This window comes from Eretmochelys imbricata, chromosome 1 (genome assembly GCF_965152235.1).
Source record: "Eretmochelys imbricata isolate rEreImb1 chromosome 1, rEreImb1.hap1, whole genome shotgun sequence".
Taxonomy (NCBI): Eukaryota; Metazoa; Chordata; order Testudines; family Cheloniidae; genus Eretmochelys; species Eretmochelys imbricata.
The window spans coordinates 124,386,103-124,409,884 of record NC_135572.1 but is presented as its reverse complement, the minus strand read 5'-3'; the positions used below and the strand labels follow the sequence as shown (position 1 = coordinate 124,409,884).

The 23,782-nt window shown below is 40.6% G+C and overlaps 1 protein-coding gene across 6 annotated transcripts in view; it reads left to right on the top strand.

Annotated features, from left to right (window-relative positions):
* Positions 1-19,049, top strand: part of TUBGCP5 (tubulin gamma complex component 5) — a 45,557-nt gene extending 26,508 nt beyond the window's left edge. For 3 of the 6 annotated variants that reach the window (XM_077814960.1, XM_077814980.1, XM_077814989.1), the window contains 7 exons: positions 132-216; positions 325-445; positions 2,036-2,214; positions 3,467-3,592; positions 14,674-14,762; positions 16,137-16,237; positions 18,146-19,049. In XM_077814960.1, the coding sequence (XP_077671086.1) occupies positions 132-216; positions 325-445; positions 2,036-2,214; positions 3,467-3,592; positions 14,674-14,762; positions 16,137-16,237; positions 18,146-18,192 (748 nt within the window). In that variant the 3' untranslated portion in view covers positions 18,193-19,049. Of the gene's footprint in view, positions 1-131; positions 217-324; positions 446-2,035; positions 2,215-3,466; positions 3,593-14,673; positions 14,763-16,136; positions 16,238-18,145 lie in introns of those variants that run through there. The other 3 variants (XR_013345868.1, XR_013345873.1, XR_013345869.1) reach the window with 3 other exon arrangements.
* The last annotated feature ends 4,733 nt before the right edge of the window (positions 19,050-23,782 follow it).

The window sequence follows — 23,782 nt, the reverse complement described above, 5'->3', positions numbered from 1 at the left end:
AAATCTTTCCCTACCAGGTTAAATCTGATCACTAATATTTAGTAATGACAGATTAAAACAAAATATTTTAAGATAACCATGAGTTTCATGCAAACCATTGGCAACTAGAGTTCTTTTGTTTCTTTTTGTAGGCTGTCTATATCTTTTGAAAGTGTTGATACAGCAAAGAAGAAACTCCCTGTCCATACCTTAGATGGCTTAACACTGAGCTACAAGGTAAAATATAATGATTTTTTTTGCTTTAATTTTAAAATACATTTGAAGTGTAACTGCAAATCGCTCCATCAAATTAAGTTGGGTTTTTTTGTGTTTTTTCCTCTTTAGGTCCCTTGGCCTGTGGATATAGTTATAAGTTTAGAATGTCAAAAAATTTACAATCAAGTGTTTCTTCTCTTATTACAAATAAAGTGGGCCAAGTATAGCTTAGATGTTTTACGATTTGATGGTAAGAAATGTCTTGAAATAGTTCTCGTTAATCTTAAATCTGTATCACTGAAAATATAAGGTCTTGTTTTATGGCATATTGGTATCCATGCTATTGACAATTGTTTGAATACATCCAGTATTACAGTAGCCTCTTTGAAAAGTCAGCATTGCAGCATAATAGCCCCTGTATGTAGCATTTACAAGGCACTGGGAAAGATAGTTGCTAAATTAATTTTGCTCAGCAGAGCAGTGTGAAAGTCACATTGGACCTCATCTAAACCCACTGAAATTAATGGGAGTCTTTCCATTGACTTCATTGGTGTTCGAATAAGGCCCACGGTGAGAATCCTTTCCTGATTATGTAAGCAGTTAAATGATTTTGGAAGTCAAGTTTTGAAGTAAAATTGACTTTGCTAGGGGCAATGTCCATCCATCTTGATGGCAAACTTCTCTCATTTGTGGTAATGGATGTATGAGCATCCAGGATAAGAGATTATAAACTAGTTGGATCCTTGATGGCTTTACAGAGTTCATCATAGCTGTGTCTCATTTAACACACCTATTTAATATAGCTGGCTATATTTATTGAGGCATTTCTTTTGCAACTATCACTGTGCTATGGTATCTAGGCACCAAATACAGAATTGGTCAGTCCTACTTTGTCTGCAAAGGACCCCTACCATCCCTTAATTCAGCGATAGTTTTTTTTGTTTGTTTTTCAAATCTCTGAGATTTGTTGCTTGGTTATTCTTCAGCCATAGCCACTGAAGGAAGTCCTGTGCATCATATCCTAATGCAAATACAGCCATGATTTTATCAGTAACATCACTTCCTGTCCTAAGTGGTTGTGAAAATAGATATTTACCCTTTATAAACTACGAAGTAAAATTATGTAGGTCAGAATGTGTACTTGGGAGTTTAATTTTCCTGTGCTGGCAGAATGTCTATGGGCTCTTTAATTGTGTGGTCAAGATCAGAAGGGTGTGTGGCAGTGCTGGGGAGGAGGGTCAGGGATTTTTCCAGTATTCCACTTCAGTGACCTTTTGGTGTTCATACTATTAATAGTTTTATATAAGGTAGTCCACTCTGCTTAACCTTTGAAAATAAATAACTGTGTCATCCAGAGAGTTTGAGCAGTTGGGCTCAGGTTTCACCTAAAGACTTTCATAACCCTATTGGATCATTGTGTCACTGAAGGTATTGAGAACTGTACTTTCTAATTTGCTAAAATGAGTTTTAATTTGTAAGGGTATGACTGGGCTTTGAAGTGTTCTCCCTTTTGTGGAGATAACAGTTTATGTTCATGTAATTTTTTTTAATATTGTAATTTATAAATCTTGACACTTAAATAGCACTTTATATCTTTAATACGTAGCAAACATTAATTAATTGCATCACAACATCTCCTCCCAGTTACGATTTAAATATATGATTGTTATGTAGCTACTGATAAAGTATCTGAATTAAAGGACAAAAGCTATTTCAGTATATTATGTTCTGATAACTTTTAAAAAAAGGATACATTTTTAGTTTTAATTAATATTTAAATGCAGTTAATACCTATTTATTTTATAAATATTCACCCAGACTTTTTCGTCTCCATTTTTAGAGCTAGTAAATGCTACCGAAAAACCACAGTTTAAGGAAGGACCTCAATTAGAACAAGAGACAGTTCCTCAGTTTGGATCACAAACCGAACTTGTAAAACAACAAATTCACCGTATGTTCCTCTTACGAGTGAAACTCATGCATTTTGTTAACAGCTTACACAACTACATCATGACCAGGGTTCGTCCTTTTACAATAATCTGACATATTGTAGGAATTTCTAACTGTAGTCATAACGGCTAATAATGCAAAACAACTTCTGACTAAGCATGTGTAAATAAGTAACGTCTTCACTTAATGTCTATTTTGTTCAGTTTTAAGTCCTGAACTAAAAAGGAATGTATATTGAAAATATTCATGCTGATTGTTTGTTTGAATTTTAAGACAGACATTTTAAATTAGTAAATATTAAATAGACTTTAGGAGTTTTTAATGTGGACAATTCTTTGATATTAGTAACACTTTTCTTCAGTCTAACTTTTCACCCCAAAGGTTTACAAAGAAAGGACGTTAATGTCAAGAGAAACAATAGATTTCATTAAGCTGCTGTTATTCTGCACTCCTAATAGCATTACTACAAAAGTTGTCTTTACATGGGTGCCTCTGGGAGTTAACTAATATCCATTTCCAAAAGTTTATATTCTCTTAAATGAAGCAGGAACCTGTGTAGATCCACACTAACCCTACTACTGTAGATGTATTGCAATTCTGTGTTAATACATTCTTTTTGAAAGGAGAACAGATGGAAGCTGGCCCACTTTCTTAATGATGATGCTCTGTGTTATGCAAGAGGTTCTGAGTTCTGTTTCCAGTCCCAGTCTCTTGATTCCTAGGCCTTCAGGAACTGGGATTTCTAATGGTGGTAGCATGCCCTGAATCAACACCTACAGAAGTGGCATATTCAGTCCATGGTACAACAGCAGCCCTCTCTATCGCAGCAGTTCTCAAACTGTGGGTTGTGACCCCCAAAGTGACTCGTGACCCCATTTTAATGGGGTCACCAAGGCCAGCATTCCATTTGCTAGGGCTCGGGGCTGAAGCCGAAGCCTGAGCCCTGCTGCCGAGGGCTGAAGCTGAAGTCCGAGGGCTTCATCCCTGGGGCAGCGGGGCTTGGGCTCCAGCCCTCGCCCAGGGTCATGTAGTAATTTTTGTTGTCAGAAGGAGGTCGCAGTGCAATGAAGTTGGAGAACCGCTGCTCTATTGAATTAAAGAATATAATTGTCATGTTGAAGGGAGTTCAGTTTTTGATTATATGGATGGTGGCCATAAGACTGAACCTCAAAGGTAGTGATGGAAGAGGGGAAGAGTGAGGGAATAATTTAGGTTCAGACTCTAAAAAGACCTCCCCAGAGAATTGTAGAGAAAAGAACTATGGGGATTCCAGTCATAGAGGTGGTATTCATGTTAATCCTCCCTGCTTTTTCTTCTAAAGATTCTTCATAGTACAGGTTTGGAGTTTCAGCACCAGGTAGAAGAAGCCAAAGACTTAGATCAACTGATTAAAATTCATTATAGATATTTGTCTACAATCCATGATCGCTGCCTGCTGAGAGAAAAGGTATGTGTTAAGTAAAACTGAATACGTGGTATTTTCAGCCTAACAAGGGAGAAAATGTTTGTCATTACAAATCATACAGTATATGTTGGATTTTTACATATGGTAATTATAGATATTGTGGAGAGGCAGTAGCCTTTCCAGAGTTACAATTGAGACTCATTTTCCTTGTAAACCTGCATTTGCTTCCCACTCAGAATAATTTCCTTAATTATACAATTCAGTTCTACTTCAAATTGTACATGGGTCACCTGTGGCTAGAAGATATGGGAATTTATGGTGATTCTTTGAGTACTGTCCCTATAGGTGCTCCACTCCAGGTGCTCTTGTGCCCACTGGACCTGTGATTGGAGATTTCTCAGAGCAGTGTTTATTTGGTTTATTTGGCGCAAGCGTGTTATTCAGTCTCGTGCTCTGTGCTGTTCTATAGCACTACATAAGCAAACCACCCTCAGTTCCTTCTTACCTGCATTGGCCTGAGACAAAGCCTTATCAGTTGTCTGCATTGTTTTACCCCAGCTGTGTCGCCTTAGTTCTTTTAGTAGTTAGTTTATTATAGTTAGTTAGTACTTGGTTGTAGTTTTAGCTGTTTTTGTCTTTTTTGAAAAGATTTTTAATTTTTAATTATATATATGGCTTTTAGATCGATAATGTCTCCTCTTCTGGGAATTTTTACTTTACTGGGAGAGAATGCTAAGTTCTCCTGGTTTCAGATGCTGCCTGTTGTGCTAGCGGGGATTCCGGTGACTGACACTCCTCATGCATCTGTTGCCTCAGGGAGTCTCATATTTTCTAAAAGTGCAACTTCTGTCTGGCATTAAAATCTAGAGCTAACAGGGAGCTCTAACTGACTCCTTACAATGGAGAGCTCACTATGCCCAGCCTCTGACACTGGTCAAGGGACCTCCTCTGTATGTTGGTCTCTGAGTAAGTCCGCTGCCTTCACTGTCTCCGAATCGTACTCCTTGAGAGCACGATTTCTTTTATAAGATTCCCAGAGACCATCCCTGGAGTTTTCCAGGTAGGGAACCTACGTCAAAGAAGTCAGTCTCTGATGACTTCAGTGACTTCCACCCCTACTTCTCTCCAGCCCGGTACCCATGAGGCTGCTGGTTCCTCAGGTACTCAAAATATGGTTTAAACTAAAGACTATAAAGTTCTGCTGGTACATACTCAATAAAGGAGTTCAGCTTGGTATAATTTAACGCTTGAGAGTTGGCAATTCTGAATTGTAAAGTGGCAGGACCTTATCAAGAAGGTTGTGGATTCTTTGCAGATCTATCCTGAGGAGGTTAAAGAACCACATCATAAGCTACTTGGCATCCTTCATACAGTTTCATCTGCCTGCATTACCCTGGTTGTTAACGATCCTGCAATTTGGCATACCCCAGCGTCCATTCTGCCCATATGTAAGAGTGCAGACAAAAATATCTTGTTCCCTTGAAGGACACTCTTTGTATTTTCCCATCCCTTTCCTAACTCCTTAGTGGTTAAGAGCGTTAATAAATGTGGAAGTCAGCACCGTGCTATATGTACGCTCTGTGATACAGATCATAAATGCCTCAACCTGTTTGGTAGAAAAGGATATTTGTCAGCGACTTTACAGTTGAGAATCGCCAACTACCAGGCATTAATGGTGAAGTATAACAGCTGAACTCCTTTTCTTGAGTATCTACCAGCAGAACATAGAGAGCAATTCTAGGCAATTAATGCAGTAGGCCAACTGCTCACCCGAACATATCCTGTAGGCCTCTCTCGGCTCTGGTGATACTGCCACTCATTTGATTTCTGTGGCTGAAGTTATTAAGGGCCTTCTGGCTTCTGCTCTCAGGATTTCCCAAGGAGGTCCAGAATATGGTCAAGACCTTCCTTTTGATGGCACCAAACTGTTTGCTGAAAGCACAATCTCTACAAACGTTGAAGGACTCTTTCCCCTTCCCTCCCCCACCCGAAAGGTCGTGTCAGTAGTAGCAGGACATTTCCGCAGAAAGGTTATTGTGATGTTCCCTTACCTAGACAGTTGGCTTCTGAAAGGTCAGGATGCAACTTGCAAAACCATAGTCCTCTTTCTCCAATTCCGCCTGCAACTGAATATTCAAAAATCTGCCTTAACCCCTGTGCAAAAGTTAGAATATGAGTTCATCTTGATTCAATAGGGGCAAGAGCCTACCTCTCAATGCACGGATTCATGGCTCTATCCATCATAGTCAGTCCCTCCCTATTAATAGTGCACTCCTTGAGCTTGCAAAGGTCCTCTAGAACATGCTGGCTTTGGTACCGCCTGAAGCACAAGGAAAAGCGCTACTTCATTCTGGTGGAGGGATGTGAGGGTTTTTATTCCCATCAGGCCCCACGTTCCCTGGTTGTAACTGTGGTGAATGATAGAGCCTATCAGGGCAGGTTCAAGTCCATTCTCAAGGATAAGGACTCTAAATGAATGGAGCTGATGGGCAGGAAGATTTATACCTCCTCTTCCTTGCAGATGCAGATTGTTAACCAGCAAGCATTGCTGTTCAAGTATGACTTTGTTAACTGGATGGCTACGTCTAAGTTTGCAGACCAGCTGCCATAAGCCTCGAGAGAGGAATTTTGGGCATTTGTCACCGAAGGCTGCTTGGTAACTAAGACTTTGTTGCCGTCTGTGCTGGAATCTTCAGCCAGAGTGATGGCCTCAGGCGTGACCACAAGAGGAGCTTCCTGGCTGCAGAATTTGGGCGTTGCTCCCAATGTGCAGCAGGCCATAGAGGATTTTTCCTTTGATGGCCAAACGCCGTGTATGGATAGGACAGATGAGACTTTGCACTTTTTCAAGGACTCTAGGGCTACCCAACAGTCCTTGGGAGTATATATGCCAACAGTGCAGAGGCACCACTGTGGTGGTCAACAGCAGCAGTAGCGTCCGCAGCGCACATTTGGGCAGCCGTTTCCTCCCCCAAGACAGCAGGACTATGCCAGAAAGGGTCATAGATCCTATAGAAAGAAGCAGTCCTGTCTGGGGTTTGGCCAGTCCATGTGCCCTCCCTTGGCACCCGTTAAGCATCCATTTTGACTCCTTGGTCCATAGCAGTGTTCCAGTCATCATTCCTTTCTCCCTGTCCCTTCAATTTGGGGACAGGATGGCCTTCTTTTACAATGCATGGGTTTTGATCACCACTGACCGCTGGGTCTTAGGCACTGTCAGATCTCATAGACTTTAAGGTCAGAAGGGACCATTATGATCATCTAGTCTGACCTCCTGCACAACGCAGGCCACAGAATCTCACCCACCCACTCCTGCAATAAACCTCTTGCCTATGTCTGAGCTATTGGGGTCCTCAAATCGTGGTTTAAAGACTTCAGGGTGCAGAGAATCCTCCAGCAAGTGACCTGTGCCCCAAGCTGCAGGGGAAGGCGAAAACCCCCAGGGCCTCTGCCAATCTGCCCTGGAGGAAAATTCCTTCCCGACCCCAGATATGGCAATCAGCTGAACTCCGAGCATGTGGGCAAGACTCACTGGCCAGATACCCAGGAAAGAATTCTCTGTAGTAACTCAGATCCCACCCCATCTAACATCCCATCACAGGTCATTGGGCCTATTTACTACTAATAGTCAAAGATCAATTAATTGCCAAAATCATGTTATCCCATCATGCCATCTCCTCCATAAACTTATTGAGCTTAATCTTGAAGCCAGGTAGGTCTTTTGCCCCCACTGCTTCCCTTGGAAGGCTGTTCCAGAACTTCACTCTTCTGATGATTAGAAACCTTTGTCTAATTTCAAGTCTAAACTTCCTGATGGCCAGTTTATATCCATTTGTTCTTGTGTCCATATTGGTACTGAGCATAAATAATTCCTCTCTCTCCCTGGTATTTATCCCTCTGATATATTTATAGAGAGCAATCATATCTCCCATCAACCTTCTTCTGGTTAGGCTAAACAAGCCAAGCTCCTTGAGTCTCCTTTCATAAAACAGGTTTTCCATTCCTCGGATCACCCTAGTAGCCCTTTTCTGTACCTGTTCCAGTTGGAATTCATCCTTTTTAAACGTGGGAGACCGGAACTACACACAGTATTCCAGATGAGGTCTCACCAGTGCCTCGTATAACGGTACTAACATTTCCTTATCTTTACGGGAAATACCTCGCCTGATGCATCCCAAGACCGCATTAGCTTTTTTCACAGCCATATCACATTGGCGGCTCATAATCATCCTGTGGTCAACTAATACTCCAAGGTCCTTCTCCTCCTCTGTTACTTCCAATTGATACATCCCCAGCTTGTAACTAAAATTCTTGTTATTAATCCCTAAATGCATGACCTTACACTTCTCACTATTACATTTCATCCTATTACTATTACTCCAGTTTACAAGGTCATCCAGATCTTCCTGTATGATATCCTGGTCCTTCTCTGAATTGGCAGTACCTCACAGCTTTGTGTCATCCACAGACTTTATTAGCCCACTCCCACTTTTTGTGCCGAGGTCAGTAATAAAAAGATTAAATAAGACTGGTCCCAAAACCGATCCCTGAGGAACTGCATTGGTAACCTCCCTCCAGCCTGACAGTTCCCCTTTCAGTAAGACCCACTGTAGTCTCCCTGTTAACCAGTTCCTTATCCACCTTTCAATTTTCATATTGATTCCCATCTTTTCCAGTTTAACTAATAATTCCCCTTGTGGCATCATATCAAATGCCTTACTAAAATTGAGGTAAATTAGATCCACTGCATTTCCTTTGTCTAAAATATCTGTTACTTTCTCAAAGAAGGAGATCAGGTTGGTTTGGCATGATCTACCTTTTGTAAAACCATGTTGTATTTTGTATTACCATTGACCTCAATGTCCTTAACTACTTTTTCCTTCAAAATTTTTTCCAAGACCTTGCATACTACAGGTGTCAAACTAACAGGCCTGTAGTTACCCGGATCACTTTTTTCCCCTTTCTTAAAAATAGGAACTATTTAGCAGTTCTCCAGTCATACAGTAGAACCTCTGAGTTTGCAGATTCATTAAAAATTCTTGATAATGGGCTTGCAATTTCATGTGCCAGTTCCTTTAATATTCTCAGATGAAAATTATCTGGGCCCCCCGATTTAGTCCCATTAAGCTGTTCGAGTTTGGCTTCTACCTCAGATATGGTAATATCTACCTCCACATCCTCATTCCCATTTGTCATGCTACCATTATCCCTAAGATCCTCTTTAGCCTCATTAAAGACTGAGGCAAAGTATTTGTTTAGATATTGGGCCATGCCTAGATTATCCTTAACCTCCACTCCATCCTCAGTGTTTAGCGGTCCCACCTCTTCTTTCTTTTTTTTCTTCTTATTTATATGGCTATAGAACCTTTTACTGTTGGTTTTAATTCCCTTTGCAAGGTTCAACTCTACAAGACTTTTAGCCTTTCTTACTTTATTTCTACATGTTCTGACCTCAATAAGGTAGGTTTCCTTGCTGATCCCTCCCATCTTCCACTCCTTGTATGCTTTCTGCTTTTTCTTAATCACCTCTCTGAGATGCTTGCTCATTCAGCTTGGTCTACAACTCCTGCCTATGAAATTTTTTCCCCTTTCTTGCAGGCTTCTGATAGCTTCTGAAACTTTGACTTGAAGTTGCTGTCCATCCCTCCCCATCCCTCTTCAGGAACCCCTCTCACCAGATACTGCTCCTTGAGCAGGTTCACTCTCTACTGGCTTTGGGAGTGGTGGAGGAGGTTTTGCTGGAACATCGAGGTCATGGCTTCTGTTCCCAAATCCAAGAGAGGGTAAGACCCATTCTCGACCTCTGAGGCCTTAACAAATATATCCGATACAAGAGGTTCCAAATGGTCACTCTATCAACTATCCTCCCTACGTTGTCTCAGAATGACTGGTTTGCTGCCCTGGACCTTCAGGATGCCTATTGAGCCACAGAAAGTTCCTTTGATTCGTCGTAGCAGAGCTCCATCTTCAGTATAGGGTGTTGCCCTTCGGCCTCTCTTCTTGCCCCTTGGGTTTTTACCAAATGCATGGTCATGGTGACAGCGTACCTCAGGAAGAAAGGAATCCACATCTTCCTATATCTGGAAGACTGGCTATACTGAGAGGCAAGTCTAGAGAGGACGTCAACATTACATTGTGCCTGCTCAACCGTCTGGGTTTCATTCTAAACACTGAAAAGTCAGGTTTCAGAGTGGTAGCCGTGTTAGTCTGTATCAGCAAAAACAATGAGGAGTCCTTGTGGCATCTTAGAGACTAACAAATTCATTTGGGCATAAGCTTTCGTGGGCTAGAACCCACTTCATCAGATGCATGGAGTGGAAAATACAGTAGCAGGTATATATACGTAGTACATTAAAAGATGGGAGTTGCCTTACCAGATGGGGGGTCAGTTTAACAAGACAGTTCAATTAACAGTATTGAATACCAAGGGAGGAAAAATCACTTTTGTAGTGGTAATGAGAGTGGCACATTTCAAACAGTTGACAAGAAGGTGTGAGTAACAGTAGGGGGAAATTAGTATGTGAATTTTGGTTCCCACTCAAAAAATAGACTTCCATGGGGCCCTAATAGACTCTCCGAGTTTGAGAGCATTTCTGCTGACTGACCATTTTCAGTCATTCACCACCTTTTCTTTAGTCTGCAATCTCAGCTTTCCACAATGTGTTGAATGTATCTCAGGCTCTTGGGCTACATGTCTGCTGGCATGCAGGTGGTCCAGTTTGCAAGGTTGTGTTTTTGCCTCCATCGGATGTGGCTCAGGACAGTTTACAATCTGACTCTTCACTCCTTGAAGAGATTGGTCCATCTCCCTCCACTGGTCAAGGACTCCTTGCTGGGGTGGATGCTCCTGGAGAATGTTTGTCAGGGCGCTCCCTTCATCCATCCAGGTCTGTCTCTGATGCCTCCAAGATGGGCTGGGGAGCCCATCTGGAGTTGCTGAAAGTTCAAGGTCTGCGATAAGAGCTGCAGTCCTCACTGCATATCGAAGTGCTGGAGTTTTGGGCCATCTACAATGTATATCCCACTTTTTTGGACCATATTGGATATATGGTCCAGTATAGTCACATATTTACCAACAGTATCACCACAGTGTATTATGTGAACAGGCAAGGAGGAGAACAAAAGGCCATCAGGTTGTGGCAGTTCTGCATTGAGGAGAGTATCACTCTGATAGCCAATCATGTGCCCAGAATCTAGAATCATCTCACAGACTATTCTCAACAGGAATTTTTCCCTGAACCAGGAGTGGTCTTTGAAAGCAAATTGTCCTCTGGGTCATTTTTGGAGTTTGGGGCGTTCCAACAATTGACCTGTTTGCCATGGGGAAACAGGAAATGTCTATCTGTTCTGCTCTAGAGGGAGCCTCAGTCCGAGATCCCTATCCAGTGGTTTCCATCTCAGCTGGTAATCTGCTTTCCTGTACACTTTCTTCCTGATCATCCCACAGGTTATTCTCATTGCTGCAGTGTGGCCAAGGCAATGCTGGTTCTCCAGCCTTCTCACATTGTCAATTCAGCCTTTCATACCTCTTTCCTCTTCAACACAACCTACTTGCAGAGCATCACGAGCACACCTTGCATCCCACACTCAGTTCCCTGGATGGCATGGCATGGCTGCTGCTTGGCTAAATGAGGAGGAAGAGCAGTGTTCAGCAGCTGTTCCACTGGTCCTAGTCAACAGTAGAAAACCCTTTAACAGAATGGCCTCTTCAGCAAAATGGAAGCGATTTTTGGTGTGGTGGTTGGCCCACGGAATTCAATCAACACTGGCTTCCATCCAGGACATCTTGGAGTACTTGCTGCACCTTCAGTTGTTGGGAATTGGACTTAGCTCATTGAGAGTGCATCTGGCAGTGATATCGGCATTTCATCCCCCATGAAGGGAAGATCAGTCTTCTCCTTTACTGTGGTAGCAAAATTCTTAAAAGGGCTTCTTCATCTGTCCTCTGGTCCAAGAGCTCATTCCTCTTTGGGACCTTACCGCGGTCCTAGCAGCTTTAATGGGGTCTCCATTCAAGCCACTGGCATCTTGTATCTTTCCACTTTTGTGTCAGAGAACTGCATTCCTCGTAGCAGATAACATGTGCAAGAAGAGAATGAGAGTTGCATGCTCTAATGGCAGTCTCCTTTTATATACAGTTCTCTAAGGGCAAAGTGAATTTACAACCATACACCAAATTTTTGACTAAAGTGGTTTCTCAGTTCTGTTTGAACCAGGTGGTATATTTGTCTGTGTTCTTTCCTAAGTTGCATTTATCTCTGGAGGAGTAGCATCTCCATCCATTAGATGTCGGGGGATGTCTAGCCTTCTGTCTGGACAGGACTAAACTGTTTTGTGCTTTGCCTCGCCTGTTTGTCACATGCAAATCATGTGAAGGGGAAAGTAGTCTCTTCACAGATGATTTCTAAATGGATAGCATCCTGTATCGAGACTGCATATGAAATCGCCTAGTCTATGCCTCCTCATCAGGTGCAAGCTCATTCTGTGAGTGCAAGCAATGTCAGTAGTGTTCCTCAGTGACATCTCAAAATTGAAGATTTGCAGGGCTGCTACATGGACATCCATACATATATTTATGAACCATTATGCCTTTACCGCATCTTCTAGAGCGGATGCAAGTTTTGGTAGGCGGTCCTGCAATCCTTGTTTAGGTAGACTCTGAGCCCCACCTCATGGGGTGGGTACTGCTTGTGAGTCACCTAAGTGGAATACATGGCTGCATTTACTTACAGTGAGTAACCATTTCTTCTTCTTCTTCTTCAACTGTGGTTCTTTAAGATGAGATGTAGATTTGTATTCCATGACCCACCCTCCATCCCCTGTATCGGAGTCTAGTCTCTGGGTATTCTGTGTAAAGGAACTGAGGGGGTGGGGGGTCAGGGAGACTCTGCTTCATGTTGCCAGAGGGAGGGGCTGGTCATTAGATGCTACTGCCACCCCTCTGTGAGTACTGCTAGGCAAAATTCTCTGGCTCTGGTGTGCTCTGTGTGTGTACACACCTAAGTAGAATACATGTCTCTATCATATCTCAAAGAACCACAGTTGTCATAAGTAACCATTTCTTTCCATTCTTCAATAGAATGTTTTTCTGTATTCACCCAGCCAGTGACGATGAGGATCCTGAGGGGTCTCGGAAATCTATTTCCACCAGTCAGTCTATTCTGGTTTGGGACCTCAGCCCGGTTCTTAAATGTCTTACAGGATTCTCTGTTTGAACCAATGACTACCTGCTCACTCCTCCATTTCTCGATTGAAAACATCATTTCTGGTAGCCATCACATCAGCACGAAGAGTTAGGAATATAGGGGCCCTTCTGGTATACCCTCCTTTCACATTACTTTTCAAAGACAAGTTCACATTATGACCACACCCCAAGTTTTTACCAAAAGTATCTTCCGAGTTCCATATTAACTAACCCATTCATCTCCCGATCTTCCACCTTAAACCTCACGTAGACAAAGAGGACATGTTGTTACACACACTTGATGTCAGGAGAGCCCCGACCTTCTATCTTGACAGGACTAAACTGTTTAGAAAGACTCCCAAATTATTTGTCTCGATCAGATACATCGAAAGGGTCTGCAGTCTCTTAACAAAGGCTTCCCAAGTGAATATCTGATTGCATTAGCTGTTGCTACCAATCTTGTAATCTCCAAGCACACGTGGGCATACGAACTCACTCTACAAGATCAGTTTCCACTTCTACAGCCTTTTGCAAAAATGTTCCCATCAGTGAAATAAGTTGAGCTGTGACTTCAACCTCTGTACGTACCTTTGCTAAGTAACTCATACAATAACTCATGACTTGGCTTCTGATGCTGTATGTGGCTCAGCTGTACTTCCTTCAATACTGGACTCTGCTCTGAAGGCCCTTCCTCCTTAAAGGGAACTGCTCAGTAGTCACCTAGAGTGGAGCACCCAGAGGGACAGTACTAGAAGAAGACATGGTCACTCAACCTGTGCAGTAATTGTAATTCTTCAAGATGTGGGTCCCTATGGGTTCTCCACTATCTGCTGTCCTTCCCGTCTGCTTTGGAGTTCTCTGCTACACAGCAGAGAAGAAACTAAGGGCGGTTTACCTGTGTGCTGATATATAACAGCAGGGAGCAACACACATGCGCAGGCTGAACAGACACTGCTATGAGAAATCTCCAGTCATAGGCGCAGAGGATGTAAGTACACCTTGAGTGGAGCACCCATAGGGAGACACATCTCAAAGACCTACAGTTACTACACAGGGTGAGTAACCATTTATTGGGGGTTTTTTGGTTTTGCCCAAATTTTACGGGATTCAAACAAGCTGTGTGAGTTATATCTAAAAATATATTCAAGATTATTTCTACTGGGGTAGCTTGAAGTGGCGGGTAAAGGAAGGTGCCACCCATTATAGAGCTCTGCCACATTGTTGAATTGTTGTATTTTAGAGCAGTGATTTTCAACTTGTGGCCTGCAGACCCATAGGGGTCTGCAGACTGTCTAAGATTTCCAAAGGGGTCCACACCTCCATTTGAAATTTTTTAGGGGTCAACAAATGAAAAAAAGGTTGAAAACTGCTGTTGTAGAGGCAGCATATGCTGTACCTGTTTGCAGTAGTTTTAGCTAATATCAGTAGTGTATTTTGAATAGTAATTTCAGGTTTAAAGGAAGTGATAAAATATGCCAGATTGTATCGTCTACGTTAATCTGAACTAAAAGTTCCTACAGTGCTGGGAAAGCAACTAGGGTGATGCACTTATTTATACAAAATATAAATAGGGACAACAAATATTTCATCATCTGCAATTTGTGAGATGTTTTAAATGTCAACATTTGTTCGAAACTTCGGCACTTCAGAGGTGATACACTTGGTACATGGAATTGCGCTGTAGTACTTTGTCCCAAATACTTGGTACATTCGGTATTGTCAAAATAGTCAACCTCAGAATTAATTGAACAGTTAATCCTCTAAACAAAGAACATATTGTAGCTGGGAAATTAGAGTGTATCCTCAAGGTTGTTTTAATTGAAATCTTAATTTAAACGTCATGGAGTGTTGTCATCTCATGGCCTGCCAAAGTTCTTATTGAATTTAAAAATAAATTCCTGATTAGACTACTTGTATTTTTTCCCCATTATTATCTTAGGTTAGTTTTGTGAAGGAAGCTATAATGAAAGTGCTAAATTTAGTGCTGATGTTTGCAGATCGTTGGCAGGCAGGTTTGGGAGCTTGGAGGTAAGTAATATGTCATAATGTTTTATAATGTGATCATTTCACAGCTCCAGTGTTGTATTTGAGGTATATATCTTTTTGCTTTGCATGTTCAATGGGAGACTAATGTGACCTTTTGTTAACAAGGATAAAATTCAATGGAGCTGAAGCTTATCAGCTGCAGGCACCTGTTGGTTGTATAATCAGAATGTGTTTCTCAGTGAAAAAGGTGGCCAGTAAAAAAAAAAATTAAAAAAAGAAAATTGTAAGACTATAGTGTACAACAAATGGAAGTACTTTCTTTTTCTCATCATGTGTTTTTATAAACTAATAAAATGAAAGGCTCAATGGTCATGCTCGTACTTACATCTTTCTTCTGAGACTTAGCTTAAAATCACAGGCACTGGAAACTAACATTCATTTGCTTGGTTTATGAGAACTGTGGGCGTAACCTATAAGGACTCATTCTGGTCTGGTAAAAAGGAAAAGTTAAACTTCCTTTGTTATTTCCTCCTCGGTAAATCTTCCTTTTTGATGTAGACTGCTAGTGATAGTAACCTTGTCTTAGGTCTCAGAAGGTGAAATCCTCGTTCTGTTAAAAGTCAGTGCAAGTTTTGCCTTTGAGTTCAGTGGAGCCAGGGTTTCACCCAGAAACTTCAGGACTCACATTGTTTCAAAAATATTAAGTCTGATAAACTTCTAAGCAGGGTACTTGCGTTACATGAGGATAATCTAAAATTATTGTATTCTATTGTTTTTTTTTCCTTTATACCTCCTGCGTATTCTTAGGCACAAGATGAGAAATTTCTCTAAGGCAGGATTTTCAGGAGTGCTCAGTGCTGGCCTAACTGTTCCTATTGAAGTCACAATCCACCCCCTAACTTTCAAGACTGTTTGTTTTAGGTGCTGCTGTTTATCTGAGTCAGTTATCCTGCTCTAGGCATCCCTCTCCTGGGCAAGTATTTGTGATTTTGCCTGTGGAACCCATCCCCCATGTCAGGGGAAAAAGAGGAGCAAGTCATCAGGTAGCTCCCTAGCTCTAGGCTTTGAAGCAATGTGGAGCTCGAGAGCTCATCACATAAGAGAGGTTTCCTAGACAGGAACAGTAGCTTTACTCCACACAGGATCAGTAGTTCTTCCTAAGAGTTGTTAGATGCATATCAGAGGGTAGAGTTAGCTCATTATTAATTATTTGTGTTGTGATAATGCCTAGAAAGCCCAGTCAAGGATTGGAGCCCTGTTGTGCTAGGCACTCTGTACACACACAACTGAAAGATGATCTCCACCTTATTTTTATTCATTATTAGAAAGAAAGGATATGTCATTTTATATAGGACTATCTATGTAGTTATTTATCCGTTTTATATTTGTTTAAATTAAACTGCACTTCTTTCTTAGGATGGAATCCATAGAGAAGATGGAATCAGATTTTAAAAATTGTCATATGTTTCTCGTAACAGTTCTAAACAAAGCAGTCTGCAGAGGCTCTTTTCCTCATTGTGAGTATACAGAACAATTTTAAAATAATAGGCTTTTCCTTTGTTGACACTTCTAATTTATAAGCTTTTTTCAGAAAGTAGGCTTTTCTGGGTTTGTAGGAGTGAGGCTGTTTTAATGTTTAGTATGTTTTAAATTGAATTTTATTGTGTGCAAGAACACAGAGAGAGATTGGCAAAGCATTTTCTATTCCCTTTTAATACAACAATTTAACAAAATTTTTAGAGCATTTGTGCCTCACTTTGTTTATGAACAGCAAAACTTCCTTCATTTTGCCTAATGCCCTAAGGAGGGACATGCAAATGATGATTGGCATATATCATAAATCCTAACTTTGCCAAAGGAATTCACATGCCACTTAAAATAAAGTATTTGGTGATCAGTTATTTGACTACACATCACTTAAGATGGCTGATGTTGAATTCATGACGAAAAGATGATTTGCAGTCAGAGTTAAACACAGATTGCATATTGTTGTACTTGATTCAGATTTTGTATTGCCTGGTATAGGCCAAGCAGAACTGATACCTTTATTGTTTTATGACATCAGAATGGACAGCCTAAAATGGATGCCATAAGATGCCATGCTCTATTTTAACAATTCAATAGTTTTTAGTGGTGGTTTGTTATGTTTTATGTATCATTATCATCTTGTATGGTGCTTAACAGGCAAATGAAGGCAGTGCCTGCCTGAGTAATTTACATTTTAATGGTTACATACATTAGGAGTCAAAAGTTCCATTTTATATTGTCCCTGACAATTTTAACATGTCACAAACATTGGTAGAACCTCACTATTCTTAAACCCTTCAACTGATAGCAAGAACATCATCTCTGTGCAGCAGTGTCACAGACCTTTAACTACGACTCTCAGACTTTTGTAGTGTAAATGTTGCACCCACTAAATACTTCTAAAGTTAGCAATAAAATATTTTCCTAAGTAACAGGTGCTTCTTTGGATGAATAAACATGCGATGATGTGGGTAGTGGTTCAAGAATAACACCAATTTCTTTATTTTAAATTATACTGGCTTCTAACAGGTTTCAGAGTAACAGCCGTGTTAGTCTGTATTCGCAAAAAGAAAAGGAGTACTTGTGGCACCTTAGAGACTAACCAATTAATTTGAGCATGAGCTTTCGTGAGCTACAGCTCACTTCATCGGATGCATACCGTGGAAACTGCAGGACAGTGGGGTGGGAGGAGGTATTGTTTCATATTCTCTGTGTGTATATAAAGTCTGCTGCAGTTTCCACGGTATGCATCCGATGAAGTGAGCTGTAGCTCACGAAAGCTCATGCTCAAATTAATTGGTTAGTCTCTAAGGTGCCACAAGTACTCCTTTTCTTTTTGGCTTCTAACAGTGACAGAGAATACAACCATGGCCACTTTTTGTAATTTCAAGAGCATAAATATGAGAGCAGAGCAGAACTTAGATTATGTCCACTGTTTCAAGTGAAATTACTCTGTATTTGCACTGATGTAAATGAAAGCAGAATTTTGTCCTGTGTTGTTGGATCTTTTGGCTGGTGGGGTTTATTGTCAGTGTAGATGTTTTAATACTGTTTATTTACAGTACAGGATAAAGGATATGTTTAACGGATACAATATAAAGGATAAAGATACATTTGTTCAGTTTTGCACCTTTTGCTAAGGATAAGGTTCCACACCAACATCTGAAAGGAAATTAACTCTCCTCAATTGACCCCTCATTATTTCAGATAATGAAATTGATAGCATTGAAAATGCCTGATGTAGGGACTTAAATCCTCAGGTGTTATTTGTCATTTGAATAATAAAAGATATCTGCCTCGTAAGCTATAAAACTGACAATTTCAGTAAACCTTGGCAGAGTGATATAAACAAGAATGTTTAAAATGTTTAAATTTTTTTTATCTGTTTTGATTCACAGTGGAGTCTTTAGCTTTGTCACTCATGGCTGGCATGGAACAAAGTTAACAAAAGACCAGAGTGCATTGAACTGCTCAAGAACTGAACTCCTGCAGCATTCATCTGCAACATTATTTATTCAAAATGAGCATTTTATACTGAAATCCATTGTATAGGTAGATAAATGGCAGTTGATATAATTTCCTTTCATTGACTGTTTGAAACTGTAAAGTGTTCGAAACTGTAAATGGTTATGTACAATATTTAATGAGTATTGGTTGTGGTTGTATTTTTTTTCCTGCGTGTTAGTATGCTATAACATCAGATTCATGCTGTCTTGTAAAAGTAGCTGATTTGAAAATACATGAAATGTTTCTTCTTGGGAAGAAGGAATTATTCACTATTTTGTAAAATAGAATATTTGCTGATTAAGTCTTTAAAATAGTTTCCGTTAATTTTGCAATAAATGTTAAATACTTGCCATTTTTAACTAGGATCAAAAGCACATATGTAGAATATACTATAACTGTGAGAATGAGGAGTACAAGAATACTTGTTCTCAGCTCCTTGCCCTTCCAGGCCTTTCCACAGGTGATCTGTCCCTTTTCCAGCTTCCTGGTCTCTTGCAGCCCAGCCTCCGATATTGGTAGTTCTTCAAGCGTCTGTAAATGTGGATCTCACTCTTGGTGTGCATGTGCCTCTTGCTCAACAAATCAGAATCTTTTAACTAGCAGTGTTCTTTGGGGTCACACACATGCCCTGCATATCCTTGTGCTACCCCCCTCTCAAGGGCAGAAAAGATGGAGTATATTCAACCCACTCAATTCCTTCTTACCACCTGCAAAGAAACAGTCTCTAATCCTGGGAATAGCAGCCTTGTCCTGTCACCTGTTTTAAATAAATAATAAAAAGAGCCTGTAGATTGATTGAAATGCTACTTTTGCATCTGTACTTCTGCTGAAATACAGTCATGAATTTGTAAGTTTTAAAAGTTTTTTGGCTGTCTGAGCTCAGGTCAAGTCTGCCAACCCTAAGCCTTTAGGCTTCATATTTCCGAGCTTCCCTCTGCAACCACTGGGGCTAGAAACTCAGTATTTTTTTTTTAAAATAAAAGTTGAGATTTTAGTGTAATCACATGACTCCAGGAGCAGGGCCTTTAAGAGCAGCACCAAATCATGAGAAAGCTGGCAGCACTGGTGTGTCATAGACAGGGAAACTGCTGGTGCCTTCTAGTATGTTCCATGTCAGTCTGTAGCTTATTATAGGATGTTATCTAAGCAAAACCTATACCATATTACTACAGCTTCCCTTTTACTGCTATGACTCAGACTTCTGGAGGGACCTCCTTTGAATGGGGGGTGTCATCAAAGGTAATTTGTACCTTCATTCCACCTTGGTCTCTTCCCATCATGATATACCATGCTCTGTAGTGTACCTGTCTTTGATATATCCATAAATACTTGCTGCTTGTCCAGTTTAACAACAGTAGCCTTAGCATGCTGTACTTGGGCGCTGAGGTCCAGGAGTTGCTTGCACTGGTTCTGGTATATTCATATGCTGTTTGGCCATATAACAAGTAGTTATATACTTGCTTTCTGAACTTTAAAAACGTGACTGATAAGATTGTTGGTGGTTTTTTATATACGTTGGTTACTCCTAGCTCCACCCAAATATTAACTTTCTTTTCTCTCAACCTGCTTTAGGTATTGCATTTAGCTAAGTGGCTGAACAAAACCAAAATACCTGCCACATTTGATGCAGCATTAACTTCTTGTGAGTCCTCTCCACAGCAGCTACTGTCAGCAATAACTTCACTTGGAAAATCTGTGGGAGCAGCCTAGGAGCACATGGTGGAGAGTGGCTGCTTTGTGGGACCTTAACCCCTCCAAAATCTCGACTCCTTTGCAGAGCAGTGGGTGTTGTGCTGGGTTTTCTGCCTAGTGTCCCTATCTGGTTCCCTTGATTTACACTTGTAACCCCCACTGCCATCATTTGTTACCTCCTGCTTTAGTTGATTCATTGTCTCTGTGGCCCTTTCACGATGAGGGTCTTTTGTTATGTTGGGTTCCTCCATTCCCCCTTCAAATAGGATTTCAGATTGGACAGCTCTAGTCATGGGAAAACTAGAGCTGATTATTTTTTAAGGGGGAGAGAAACTGTGCATGCGTATGTGCATTCGCGCTCTGTCTCTGATAATGAAAAGAGATTTGGCTCAGGCTGGCTTCTGTTGTATTAATGTAGTTGGAATATATGGGCCCAGAGTCAGCTATTTACATAACCCTTTTATTGTCCAACACTAACATTTTAAAAAAGGTTCAGGTTTGGTATACAGAGACCTCAGCGTAGTACCAGGGCCCAAACGCTATTAAAACTCTCTGTAATCTGTTATTAAAGATACAGAAAAGAAGGAAAAAAGTTAAAGCATTTGAAATGCAAGTTAAGTAAGGCTTTCATTATAACCATAACTCTTTTCCCCTTTCCCTTTGCTATAGAGTTTTTAGAATGAAACCCTACTGTCCGATGGTCTCTTAGTATTAAAGAGGGTGTTAAATGTTCCTTCTCTTTTTCCCAAAGAAGTTAGTTGAGATGGGCTGGAGCACTGGTGATTACTGCTGTTAAAGTCCAGTCCTGTTTCCAAGAAGACAAAATAAGACAAACATGTATAAGAGGCGAGAGGAAAAAATCAGTAAAGATAGAAAGTGCTGCTTCTATCTCTGCTGTTGACTCTGACATGCAGCCTCACTTCTGGAGAAACAAAGGCACAATGCACCATTTTATCAGCCACTCTGAGACCTGGCAAATTTGTACCAGCATTGGTGTGTTTAGAACCTTGCTATTAACTACCTCTTTACTTACAGGCTCATGGCACTGTTGCAAAATATATAGTCTTGGCCAGCTAAGCCAGACTGTTGTTAGACAGAAGGCAAAAGGAGAGGGATAGGAAAAGGATACACAAGGGGAGGGAGATGTGACAGTCTCACATCCCAGGTTGTTGGCTTTCAGCCAGAGCCAGTGGAGATGGTGATGTCAGATAGGTCCCTTTTTTTGGACCAATCTGTTCAGGACATCTTTTTCCATCCAGCTGATGAAGGCCCACTGGTGTTACAGTGGATCCTGGAGTCATAAGAGGGGGTGGGTGGCAGGCAGCCATGAAGGTTACTGCAGCAGTTGCTGGCAGACAGCTTCTTTTAATTTTCCACCAAAAGTTGTCTTCTTTATAAAAACCCCAATAATGAGCTCATTCCCTCATTATTTTGTCCACGAATAAGTCTAGTTAGTGATACACCAGTTTTGGTTCATTGATTTCCAGTCTTGCACTTCTCTTGTTTACCAGGCATGAGCTTAATGCAGTTCTTGAGTTACATCAGTAGTCATCTTATTTAAATTAGTCTCTCTTGCACCTTTTCCCACCAACAATTATTGTTTTAATAGGTTATTGAAACACTTTGTAAACTTCTATCTAGTTTCCTACTGTTAATCTCACAAGTGGGATAAATGCATAGGCCTAATTATTATGACACATCCCATCTGATAAAAGGTCTGGTTTAGAGAAGGGAAAGTTTCAAAAAGAGACTCTTTGCAGAACGCTCCAAACTTTCAAAAGGTGATGTCTGATTTGAAACTCTTGTCTGTTCCAGGAAATGCCACTAGATGGAAGGATTTCAGATTTCCTGAACTCGCTATTACAGATCAGTTAATCCTCTCAGGAGTAGTCCAAGGCTATTGTTTTAATAGTTCCTTGGTCAATGTTTTAAAAATATGAAAAAAGACATCTGCCTCCTGAAAAGTTTCCACTCTAAAAAGATAACCTCCAGAAGAACAGTTAATTTTATAAACTACATATAGTTTACAGTAAAAGGCTCATGGTGTAAATGACTGAGAAAATGTAACTTGAGGAAGAAGTAGAGGAGGAGAAGGAGGTTTATAGGTCCAGAGAGGTCATTCTGAGCATTGGGAGGGAACTGGCTGAGTATAGGATCAAAATAGAATGACAGGCACCCCGAAATAAGATGGATGCACAAGTAGGACTATCTGGGGCCTGGAAAATGAGGACAAAGTATTGGAAACTGATGTTTAAGGAGACGTGCAGCAGTAAAGGGTCTTGTAAAGGAGGACTGCTGTGACTGGGGTGGAAGACAGATTTTGGATAGACAAGGGTTTAAGCTTGAGCTTAAGTAATGTGAGATTGAACTAGGGTGACCAGATAGAAAGTGTGAAAAATTGGGACGGGGTGGGGGTAATAGGCACCTATATAAGAAAAAGTCCTAAATATTGGGATGGTCCCTATAAAATCAGGACATCTCGTCACCCTCGATTGAACAGAGGGGAAGAGGTCAGCACAGAGATAACTGAAGACAGAAAAGTGGATGAGGCCACTTAGGTAAAGATGTAGAAAGACAGGAGGGCCCCAAGATGGAACCCTGTGGGACACTGACCAAAGTAAAAGGAGCGAGAAGTGGAAATAGGAAGTAAGACATTGAAGAAGTAATTCAAGAGATTAGGGAAATGGTGGTCGACTTGTGAAAATGATAGAAAAGTAGAGAAAAATAGAGGCTAATGTATAGAATTTTCAAAAATGCCTGTAATCCCCCCCGGTTACATTTCCAGTATTTTAATATCCAGAAAAAAGAGCTATTATCTAGATCTTACATCCAAGTCAGATTCAGGTGGAACAGAGAGTTGCGGTAGTAGATCATAAATAAAAATATATCTGCATTTCAGTGTAAATGAAGTCAGGATGTCCAAGATCCCTAATAAACCTGAAATGAGAGAATAATTGGTTGTGACCTATAAAAGAAATTCAAAATGAAGTAACATCAGTGTGGTGTTAGCGATAAAAACAGTTGATTTTCTTTCTTTTCTGGATCTAATTTTTTATTTCCCTATCTTGTTCACGCCAATCATTCTCAATAGTTGAGGTTCACAATAAAACAAACTTTCCAGTGCTTCTCTTTTCCTGTAAGTCTGTGTAGAGATTGTGCAAAAGCCCTCAAGAAAAACAAGATCTAAGTCGTCTTTACCTTAGCAACTGCCTTATAAAGACTTCCATATTGGTAGCTTCTTAGGAAAAAAGTTCTCTTCTGAGGCAGTCCCTGACAGATTGTGGACCTGTAAATCTTATTTCAGCACCAGAAAAACAGTTTAGAAGTATATAGATATGCCTATAATATAATGACAAAAGAGCATGGTTTCTGAAAGGAGATATGTCTCTTTAAACTGTTAGACATCTTTGACCTCATTAATGAAATATTTGAGAATAAGGAGAATTGGTTGATATAGATGATTTACTCTGACTTTCCAAAGGCTTTTTATAGTCTTTCACAGAAGAGATATTTAAGGAAATTTAGAAGAGTGGAAATCTGGTTGGGGAAAAAAACTCAGAAAAATCTTGGTCAAGAATATGAATAAATGGTCAGTTCTCAGCAAAAGAGGTTAGTAGCATGGTGCCTTAGGAACTAGAGATGTTAAAAATTGCTGGCTCATCAGACCAGGAGAATGACTGGAAGCAGATATCAGAGGGCTAGCCGTGTTAGCCTTTATAATAACATTTAAAAGTAGCCATCCTTCAACAAAAAAACAGACTTCAAAGAGAAACTGCAGAGCTACGCTTCATTTGCAAACTTAACACCATTAATTTGGGCTTGAATAGGGATGGGGA